Source organism: Electrona antarctica, assembly GCF_951216825.1.
Source record: "Electrona antarctica genome assembly, chromosome: 1".
NCBI lineage: Eukaryota > Metazoa > Chordata > Actinopteri > Myctophiformes > Myctophidae > Electrona > Electrona antarctica.
The window spans coordinates 47226108-47237338 of NC_136806.1; the positions used below are offsets into that span (position 1 = coordinate 47226108).

At 51.3% G+C, this 11231-nt stretch overlaps 1 protein-coding gene across 4 annotated transcripts; it reads left to right on the forward strand.

The window, feature by feature from the left end:
• The first annotated feature begins 232 nt into the window (after positions 1 to 232).
• LOC306928354 (uncharacterized protein) lies at positions 233 to 10913 on the forward strand. Of its 4 annotated transcripts, none has more exons than XM_079508397.1 (2): positions 233 to 649; positions 1483 to 10913. In XM_079508397.1, exon 2 carries the CDS (start codon positions 1555 to 1557, stop codon positions 10372 to 10374), a length of 8820 nt encoding a protein of 2939 aa, XP_079364523.1. In that variant the 5' UTR covers positions 233 to 649; positions 1483 to 1554; the 3' UTR covers positions 10375 to 10913. The 4 variants fall into 4 exon arrangements, with proteins under 4 accessions (XP_079364523.1, XP_079364522.1, XP_079364524.1 ...); XM_079508396.1 differs by having other exon boundaries at positions 1488 to 10913; XM_079508398.1 differs by having other exon boundaries at positions 645 to 763; positions 1488 to 10913.
• Positions 10914 to 11231: the final 318 nt, after the last annotated feature.

Consider the following 11231-nt stretch of genomic DNA (forward strand, 5'->3'; position numbering starts at 1 on the left):
TGGCCTTGATAGCATGGGTCTATATATAGTGGGTCCCTGTGACTGAGCTGGCTCCGAGTGTCAGATTCCCGGGGCATACATCCATCCTGGACGGATCAGCACCTGCTGCTAACTATAAACCCACCACCACCCACCACGCCCCACCCACCCCGAAAAACCAGCCCAACTCAGACAGGGAACTCACACTGCCAAACCAAACCTCAGCCTGGAGGAAAAATAAGACCCAGGTTAGACTCGGCAAGCCCTTTTTCCTGGAGCCAGCTCTAGGGGAGGGGGCAGAGAGAGAGAGAGAGAGAGAGAGAGAGAGAGAGGAAGAGAGAGGGAAGAATAGATTAGTTTAGAGGGAACCAAAGTGTAAGTCCTACATGTGAGATGTGCTCCTTTCCTTCAGCAGTGTCTTATTATATGGCAGGCACCACCAATGTGTTTCTTTAGTTGTCTAGACGGCGGCTCAGCCCTGGCTGAGCATTGCTGAACGCTGGTCAATGCTGGCCCCCGGGGTCAGGGCACATGTATAGTATTTCCGCAGTCTTTGGACGGCTCTGTGGATTCAGAGGGACAGTGGATTGGATGAAGAGGACCTATTGCAACGCAGAGGAACCCGATGCCCTTCAGGACCTTCAGGAGAACCCTATCGTTCAGCCAAAAGGTACAGTAGAAGCGCTGCCGTCTTTCCCATTGCACCCGCTCACACTGCGGGTGGCCATGGTTTCATCCTCTCTGCAGTTCTGAGGCAAGGCAGTGTGTTAAGGACAGATGAATGGTATGTAACGTCAGAGACAAATTAAATCTACTGTCAAATGTAATGTATATCTGAACTGAGCTCAGTTTAAAGCTTTGTTAAGTAAAATAAAGGTTTGCAAATGGAGCATCATGGATAATCTGAAATTCTTTAAAACCTGTCTGCAATGGAGCCCATCAGTGTGCAAGCGTCTTTTTAAAATGTATAATCTGTAATTACTGCATGAAAGCTTCTGTAAACATTCTTTAAGCACATTGGCCCACTTATTTATGCCGCTGTGTTCATTACAATTTGCATGACTGCATGTGGCAACAGGCCCAAATTAACCTATCTATTTTTATGTTGTAACCCCTTTTAAAACCAAGTAGTGAATTCCCACAGCTTTAGAGAGGTTAAAAAAGGTCAATAATTCTGAAGAGGACAGACTTTGCTGCAGACAGGCAAACAGCACAAGAATAATGTGTACTTTACTTACCAAATGTGCACTAAATAAGCTTATGTCCTAGGATATTCACCCATGATGGAAATTAATGAACTTCAATGTGTATGTCAGTAGAGTGTGTTGACCAAAGGCAACTAACCCCGGTTTTGTTTTGAGCTGGAGACCTGGCTGTGTTACATTTATTACCCTGCATTCTTTCTGCTATCCTGTCAAACATATACTGTCTAAATATATGGGAAGGATAATGAATGAACTACATATGAACACACACATCAATCTGATCATTTCTCTGTCCCAGTCCAGGTAGAGTCCAGAGCAGACGGCAGGAGAAGACTGGACACTGTGAGACTCTGGAGCTCTTGGTCTAGCGATGGACAGCTGGACTCTCCAGGGGGACAGTTACTCTTTCCTGCGCAGTGCACCCCGCACCTTCACCCTGCGCCACCGTGACGGCACCCCTAACCACGTGGAGATTTTTGACATCACCAACATCACCAGCCATCGCAGTGCCATCTCTGAGACCACCTGCCTGTGTGACATATTCGGCGACGACTGCGAGACACCGTCCCTCTCCAGCAGCCCCGCTTTGCGGTCTCTCGTCCCTGTGCAGAAGGAGGCGGATGGGAGAGCTGCCGCGTCGCCGGACGACTCCTCGGGCTCCTACCACACAGCTCCCGGTTCCAGTGAAGGAGAGGAGTTGTTTGAGGATTCTACAGAGAAGTTCCACAGCCCGACACCGCAGAAAAATCATTCGGAGGGCCAGGGAGTGAGCTGTGTGATTCAAAATACTGTTGATCCGTCGGCCGAGGCCCACAGCCCTACTTGTGGTGATAGAACCCCATCTCCTGAACACAACAGCTCACATACACTCAGCCCAGAAAGAAGAGTGTCACCCTTATCCACATCTTCCGTTGATACGAAAAGTTCCTTCTCATCGTCTCAACCAAAACAAGATTACTTGGAAGCTGAATCACGGAGCATCACGCCTAGATCCCAAGACAGACATAGCAGCTTCTCCTATCAATCTTCGACTCTTAGCCCCTCCCCTGAACTCAGAAACAGAGCCAACTCCTCATCATCCTCTGAACTGCCCCCATCTTCGTCTGAATCTAGAGGAGCAGCGATCTCACCAGAGCCAAGGAGCATCTCTGGTAATCGAGAGAGGAGCCCCTCGCCGGAACGGACATCAAGGGGTTATTCACCAGATTTAGTATCATCGACCTTTGCACCCAGGGTCCTTATTTCCTCCCATTCTCCCTCACTTAGCAGCACAGGAATATCACCCCAGTCGAGAGAAACATCAGTCTCCCCCGACTTAAAGAATAGGTCCTGCTCCCCGGATACGCAGGCCTCATCTCCTTATCCGGAGCTAAGAGGGAGGATTTCCCTACCAGATCTCTTTAGCAGAGGCTCCACACCGGACATAGAGCACTCTCCCTGTACACCTGAGCTGATTCATTACCACTCCCCTGCAGGAAGAGACACACCGCCAGCATCCGAGCCCCAAAACAACAAGTTATCAGCTGAACCTGGCAGCACTGTATCTACACCTGCTCCTCACTACACACCTCCCCCACCTCTCATATCTCAAACCTCCACACCTGAACTTAGGCAGCACAGGGTTACACCTGAATCTAAGCCCACCACTCCGTCACCTGATTTACTCAGTGCCACCCCTCCATTAGAGAGTCAAACCAGAAGACTGTCCCCCGCTCTCTCACCTGAAATAAAATTGACTCCCCCTCCTCCTGAATCCAGGTTACAAGGCTCCTCACCTTTAGTTGGTTACAAATCAGCCCCGTCATCTGAAGCCGGGTCAAACTACTCTCCAGTAGAAGGCCGGCATACTGCTGCTTCACCTGAGATCAGGATCACTGCATCCTCACCCGAGGTCAGAAGGAGAGAGTCGTCTTCTGAAGCGAAGGAGACATCAAACTTCTTGGATCATCACCGTGACTCCATCTCTCCTGGTGCCAGAAGCCTGAATTCATCTCCTCCTCATATAACAGGAATTTGTTATTCTATCGTTCAGCCCGAGGACAGAGACTCAGCCCCATTTCCTGAACTGTCCCATCGCTCCACTCCTGAGTGCAGTCAAATAAATCGGCCACCTGCCCCAAGGAGCAGAGACAGCATACAGAGCAGTACGACAGAGTCCTCTGGTACACCAAGGGGGTCACCTCAGATAGCAGGCGTCACGTGTACTGTCCTTCAGTGTGAGAACCCGGAAACAGAGCTCTCATCTCAGCCAAGGTACAAAACACCTTCACCTGAGCCAAACCATCAAACTCCATCACCTGAGACAAAGCCGAATAGTCCTTCACCTGAGCCAAGGTATCCAACCCCTTCATCTGACAGGTGTAAATCTTCTTCACCTCAACGCGGAAAACAGTATTCAGTAGAGTATTCACCTCTTCCCTCCTCACCTGAATCAAGGTTTATTCGGCTGTCACCTGTTGCCCCGTCACCCGAACGTAGAATTAGTCAGCAGTCTCCTATTGCTCTATCACCTGAACCTAGGTCTGGTCAACTGTCACCTGTTGCCTCTTTAACTGAGCATAGAGTTAGTCAGCAGTCACCTGCTGCTCTATCACCCAAACCTAGGTCTGGCCAACTGTTAACTGAACATAGATTTAGTCAGCAGTCACCTGCTGCTCTATCACCTGAACCTAGGTCTGGTCAACTGTTAACTGTTGCCTCTTTAACTGAGCATAGATTTAGTCAGCAGTCACCTGCTGCTCTATCACCTGAACCTAGGTCTGATCAACTGTCACCTGTTGCCTCTTTAACTGAGCATAGATTTAGTCAGCAGTCACCTGCTGCTCTATCACCTGAACCTAGGTCTGGCCAACTGTTAACTGAACATAGATTTAGTCAGCAGTCACCTGCTGCTCTATCACCTGAACCTAGGTCTGGTCAACTGTTAACTGAACATAGATTTAGTCAGCAGTCACCTGCTGCTCTATCACCTGAACCTAGGTCTGGTCAACGGTCACCTGTTGCCCCCTCTCCCGAACATAGGTTTAGTCAGCAATCACCAGTTGGTCTATCACCTGAACCTAGTTGTAATATTATCCCACCAGTCTGTCCTTTAAGTAAAGCTGACCACCAGTATACTCATCTGTCTGTTCCCCTGAAAGATATACCTGAGGTTGAGGAGAGTGTCTCTCCATTTGACAAACATAGTACCGACTCAGCCTCTCCCGAGTTGTCTGCTGTGGCTGATATTATAAACGGGCCATCTGCTGTGAAAAGTCCTATCCAGTTAATTGAGGTTTGTGACTTGCCTTTTTCAGATAAAGCGAGAGGGTTAGAACAAAGCGTTGACAGGGAAATAACACTGAATGAAATATACCAGCGGCATAATCCAAATTCTGAGATCGGCCCTACTGTTGTCCATAAGGAAGACTCATTTCATTTATCACCTGAAGTCAGGAACGACAACTCTCCAACAAAACTAAAGGCTCCCTCCCCTAATCGCTCAGTCTCCCTTGGAAGCAGGAGTCCAAATAACTCACCTGCACACACGGCCACATCAAAGTCACCCATACAGAGAGCAGAGGTGCTGCAGCCCACATACCCGACTCACTCCCTAACCCCTGCAAATAGAGAAAACAACATTCATCCACCTGAACACACAGGGAGAGAGCAGTCACAATCTAAAGTCTGCGGTGGAACTAGAGAGAGGCTCACTGAAGACATGGCCCACCGTGTAAACAGGAGGAGAACGCCTTCTCCTCCACTAACCAGGTTCACCCCTGTCCACATAATAGCTCCCGAGAAGCCATACAGACACTGGCAGAACAGAAACCATAGTCCTCCTCAGGTTTTAGCATCCCAACCAGCTGGTAATGTAAAGAAACAGGTGACAACCAGGGGAAACTCCAAAGTTGCCCCCAGTGACAGTAATAGCCAAGCCCACTGGGTCAGACGGGAAAGGGAAATGGAGATGGAGCGGGAGGAGGAGGAGGAGAGAGAAAGAGAAAGGGAGAGAGAGAGGGAGAGAGAGAGAGAAAGGCAAAAGCGTAGGAGGAGGGAGATGGAGAGAGAGAGGAAGAGGGAGGAGCTGTTGTCTGAGCAGGGGGAAGGGAGGCGGGGGGACACCAGTTACAGAGGGGAACAGGTTGAGCTGTCATTCAGTGCCAAGAATAGAAAAGGCCCTGCTGGAGCTCCCACAAGCACAGAGACTCGGCAGAGAGTGCCAACAGCACGCTCCTATTCAGAGAACCTGTTTGCCGCTAGACACATACAACAACAACAGAGCCTCCTCCACGCACAAACTTCCCAGCAAGACAGCCGGGGTGGCGGTCCCATCAGGAGGCAGTACCCCGCTCCGCCCCAGAGTAAGATAGCTGCTCCCAGACGCGCGGCCACAAACAGGCCCAGCCAGAGCTCCAGCTCCAGCATGGGTAGTGAGCTGGACGAGGCGGACAATGAGGTGCAGTGGTTCAGTGACCTGGCCTTCAGCACCTTGTCGAGCCCCGAGGTAGATTACCTGGACATGTACAACAGCAGCCACCGCTCGTCCACCAACGCCTCCCAGCCCTCCACCCAGGACAGCCCAGCAGGTGCGAACGCTGCCTGGCTGGCCTACGCCGAATTCAAGGGCTCCGCCCCGCGGCTGGATAACGAGGATTTCCTGTTCCAGCAGCCCTGTGGATACTACTCAGACGGCCTGGACCCGTCAAGGCGCTACGAGATGGGCAGCTTTGAGTGTGTGGATGTGGCTGTGGAGAGAGAGGAGCCTCGGAAGGGGAAGAGATGCGTGCCAAAGAGGCAGATCCAACTGAAGAGAAAGACAGCGGCTGAAATGATGCAGGATGAGAGCAGTGAGAACAGCAGCCCTCTCATCACAGATAGTCCCTCGCAACAGCGGCGCTCCAAAGACACCTTTCTGAGACAACACAGCACTCCAGCAGCCATGGAAGAGTCTTACCACCCCGAGCCCAGCCCCGAGCCTATTAAGAACTATGAGAGAAAATCTAAACTCCAGAAATCCGCGTCTCTGGATGAAACGTGCTCCAACAAGACCACGATGGCTACCTGCCTCATCAAAAGTGTTTTGTCCAAGAAGATGCAAAGCGTTGATAAACAAACTGAAGAGCGGGAGACGCCAGGAGTCAGCCCCACCTCTGAAGAGAAAACCCTGCCTCCTCAGTGTGCAGTGGCACCGCTCAGAGAGTCACCAAAAACTGATGAGCGCCGTCTGAGTTCAAGTCTTCGCTCAGACCAAAGCCTCTCACCTGAAGAATTTCCTCTGGGAAGAGACTCAAGCCCACAGGATGAAGGCAGACAACAGAAGGCTGGGAAATTCAGCAACAGGCCGAGTCCAAATTTCACCTTGTCAGAGAGTGACAGAGAATGGTCTGATTCTCAACGCAGACAAACAACCTCTTCGGGCACATTTGAAATGAGATCCGAATTCACAGTGCCATTTGATGGTAAAACATCCACCCCCGAAAACATAATCCCTGGAATTGGAGGGGAGCGAGGAGGAGATGACAGTAAAGGATGGGAGGAAAGCCAGGCTGGTGACTCAGCAAATGCCACAACCGGAATCACAGGCTCCCGTTCGGCCACCAGAGCCTGCAGTGCCGAGGCCAGGACAACAGACAGTGAGCAGGAATGTGAGGGCCCTGGCACAGAAGACCACAGACAACTGCAGCAATGTGACAACAGCACGTACATGTCAAACACGCCAGAGATTACCCAATTCAAAGTCAGTCCTGCCCGGGAGAATAAGAAGAAAACCTCACTCAATGTCTCTCTCTCACCTGACCTGGAAAATAGACCCGAGCTACACCACGGGGCTCCATCACCAGATGTGGCTTGTAAAGAAAGGTTAGAGGGCAGAGTAGAGAAATCAGAGGAGGTGGAGGAGAACGGAAACAACAGAGTGAAGGCCCCCATGCACAAAGTGCGGGATGTTAGGAAGCTCGTGAAAAATACATACAATCTGTCATTTAAAGCGGCCAGTGCCGCGCTGCCATCATTTGTGAATGATAATGAAAAGCGGGAGGCAAGGGAGGAGAAGATGGAAGCAACAAAAGAGGGGAGGAAGGAGGAAAAAATCGAGAAAAGGAGGGAGACAAGGAACGAAATGAGGACCCAGGAGATGAGGGAGGAGATGGCAGAGCGAAGTATGGAGGAACGGGGGGAAGAGCTCAGGGGGGAGAGGAGGGAGGGAAGGAAGGCGGAGGTGAAGCTACCACCAGTCTCTCCATCTCTGCAGCGACAGACAACACCTCTGTCCCGCCCGCAGCAGCCAATGCAGATCGAATGCAAAGCTGTTTGCTGGAAAGAGGACAAAAACAAAATGACTCCCAGCAAGGCGGAATCTGAGAAAACACGAGAAGAACGGCATGCGTTGCCTCTGCCACCCTCTGACGTGCCACAGGAGAGTCACACAACACCTGAGGACACGAGACCTGTCCAACCAGGACCAACTCGACCCGGCCCCGACGCAGAGACGGAAACACAAAGCGTGGAGGTGAAAGGTCACAGAACAACAGACGACGAGGTGAAAAGCGAGGTGGTCAGACGAGACAAGAAGCCTCCCATGTTGGGGAGCCTCCCCAAAGTTCCCAGCAAGGACAGAGAGGTGTCCACCGCTGTCGTGCTGATAAGGGATGGATCCAGCAAGACCAAGAGATCTCCATCACCAGCCCAGGATGACATTCAGAGCCCGTTCCGCACACAGTCTGTGTCGCCTTCACGCCCTACTTCCAGTATCAGCCCAGGCAGCGGCGGACACTCAGTTTCCATGATATTGAAAGAGAAGGGCTATCAGGCAGACATCGGGGCAGTAGTGGGCGAGGCTGAAGCCAAAGGAGTCCCCCACAAGCACGTGAACCGCCTGGAGATCCCGCTGCAGACCAACACAACCTCAGATGGGTGTCAGGCTGAGCCACGGAGGGAAAGAACCTTCTCCTCCTCGTCCACCAAATCTGGTCCCCCTTCAAAGGTCAATGAAGAGGATGGGAACAGTGATAAATCCATATCAAAAGATGCACCGAAGCAAAACAGTGTGTCTACTGTCAGACATATGCAGCAACATCAGACACCATCTCAGACCAAGCAGAAGGAGCCGTTAGATTTTGAAGCAGTGAAGCGACAGGATCCAACGTTCCCGCCAAAATCACCTGCTCCGAGGAGGTTCAGACCTCAGCCTATCGAAGTGAAGTCAACGTCTAAAGAACCACAGCAACCAGAGGTGCCTGGAAGTAACCTGCCAAGCAGCAGGCCTCAAACAATAGAGGTCAAGTCTATTGCTAATAATAATTCTCAAAAGCCAGTGGTGCCCCCTAAACCAAACTACAAATTTAAACCAACCGATTTTGGGCCGCAGCCGAACGAAACGCAGAAATCAACAGAGGCGACATCAGGTGTAAAACCACTGGCCGAGGAGAGGGCTCAAACAATAGTAGTTTCCTCACCGACGATCTACAGAAAGCTCTCAAATGAGACTGCATCAGCTTCCAACTATACACGAAAACTAGCAGTGTCTGCAGTCTCCAGCTACAAACCTCCCCCAGGCAAAACGTCAGCCGCCATTTCTGGCACGCCGAGCCGATCTACAGCACTCTCCCAGACAGAGGCAACAGATGACAGAGTTCAGCAGCAGCAGCCAGGGACTGCACCTCAGAGTTCCAGACATACACAAAGACCAACAACCTTAGCTACAGCTCAAATTTCAGCCGCAGACCCAGGTGTGACCTCAGCTCCAGGCCCAATTCCTGCCCTGGCCACGAACCAAGTCCCTGGACCTTCCACTTTCCATGGCCCTGCCTCAGCTGTACCCAGCCAGTCAAACCAGCCAGCTGTTGTGGATCTAAACAGTCAACCACAGCATCGCAGGACGACATACACACAAGAGCAAGCTATGACAGTTACTTCCAACAGTACAAAACAATCCGCTGCTGTGTCCACAACACAAGTGCCGGGATACACACATGCACCACGCCAGCAGTACCACAGATCCCTGTCCAGCGAGCGCTCCCAGAGGATGGATGACATGCGTTTCTATGCCTCCGACGACCCCCCCAGCTATGACGAAAGGGAGAGTTTCAGCCCCTTAGTGCTTCCTGACTTGACCGCCAGGAAGCCACATCGCTACCACCCCTCCTCCCGCCCTCCGCCGTGCTCCTGCGCCTCAGGCTGCCCCTCTCACCCCGGTCTCACTCCTCCCCACCACCACCACCACAGCCCCCGCAACCTCACTCCTCCCGCGCCCTCACACTCCCCAGGCCAGGCGTTGCCTTACCCCATGGCCCAGCCCCACCCTCGTGCCCACCACTGCAGATCTGATCCGCTGCCCATGAACTACCAGCGCAGTTCTCCCAAATCGAGCCCCATGGGCCCTAGCCAGCCGCCACCAGCCATGTACCAGCCGCTTCATCAGCCCCCTGTCTGCCCTCCACACCCCTCCCTCATGCAGCCCCCGTCCCAGCAGATGGACCCCCGGCGCCCTCCCGTTCACCGGTCTCCACATCAGCAGCCACCCGGTGTGGCCGGGGGCCCTTACAGCGACCATAGTCATAGTCACAGCCACTCCCCTAACCTTCCCCCAATGGATGCCCAGTACCTGTGTAGCCCTCAGAGCCTGGGCCCATCCTATGGCTCTGACTACGGGGGTGATAACTCCAGTCTGTACTCAGAGAGCAGCTACGGGCAGACGCCCCGCAGGGTGCTCATGGATCCCGAGACAGGGAAGTACTTCTACATTGAGATGCCTGTGCAGCCGCTGAGGAAGATGCTGTTCGACCCGGAGACGGGCCAGTACGTGGAGGTGCTTATCCCCCAGCAGGCTATGTCCCACTCAGGTCTCTATCCTCCCTCTGCAGCCCCCTATCCCTCCCTCCATAACCCCAACATGTATGCCACTTCCCCGCAGTACATGCCCTACGGAGCTCCGCAGCCCCAGGCGCACCCCCAGGCTCAACCCCAGCCGCCCCGCCACCCCGAGGCCTCTGCCCCAGCGGCACTGCACCAGAGCGGGCCTGGAAACGGCTATGGGAATCCGTCTGGTCAGGGGTCCAAGCCAGAGCCCCAGGGCCATCCGCCGCTGGACCAGAGCTACCTTGAGAGCATGTACTATGTGCCCACAGGGATGAATGCAAGCCCCAACCCCACAGACTGCTACCACAAACATCCCCCTGGCCAGCCCAACGCAGGGGGGAAGAGGTCCTGAAATAGAGGTTAGAGGCCGCCGTCCTGGAGCCTGTTGGGTTTTAAATACACAGTATATTATAGGCTTGTCTAATGTTAGCCTGTAATGTTGTTGGGGTTTTCACACGGAGACTGAAGACAGTGATTCTTTGGTTGTTGTTGTTGTCGTTTCCCCCCCTCGCTGCTTCTATTTTATTATATGTGCTGTTTTTTGGTAGATTATATGGATGTTATTATTCTAAGCTTAATGGTTTTGAAAATACAAACCAAGTTACCCTTTTCTATGATGTGTTCTTTGGACTATGTGATGCCTAAAGCCAAGAAATATGGATCTAAAGCTGTGTGTACATATAACCACATCAAATACTAATAACCATACATGAGCAATATAAATCAATAGATATGAATTGATTAATATGTGTACTTCAACAATCATCTCCTACAAACTTGAAAATGATGTCTCAAGAAGGACCTCGTATTTATTTATTTAATGTTTCTGTTTAATACTGGGTGAGTTTGAGTGACAGTGCACACAAACAATGTCAATAAAATATGTATATGAATGTATATCGGCCTGTGGTGGCTTTTTTTGTCACACCAACTGTACACATTTTGTAAACTTTAACTTAAGGTAGTTTAAACAGTAGTGGAAAAAGTGGTAAAAGTATCATTCATTATGTACAAATACTCAGCTGTTACAAGTAAAAGTCTGTAATTAAAAATGTACTTGAGTAAAAGTACAAATGTATTGGTATTTGGTATCAAAATGTCCTTAATGTACCAAAAGTACAAAGCACTCATTATGTACAATGTCCCAATGTACAATTGTTTTTTACTGTTGATGAGACCGAAGACACATTTCCACACGTGGACAATAAA

What these genes read in the sequence shown, in the direction of transcription:
- LOC306928354 (XM_079508397.1), top strand. Translation starts at nt 1,555, where the DNA reads ATGGACAGCTGGACTCTCCAGGGGGACAGTTACTCTTTCCTGCGCAGT.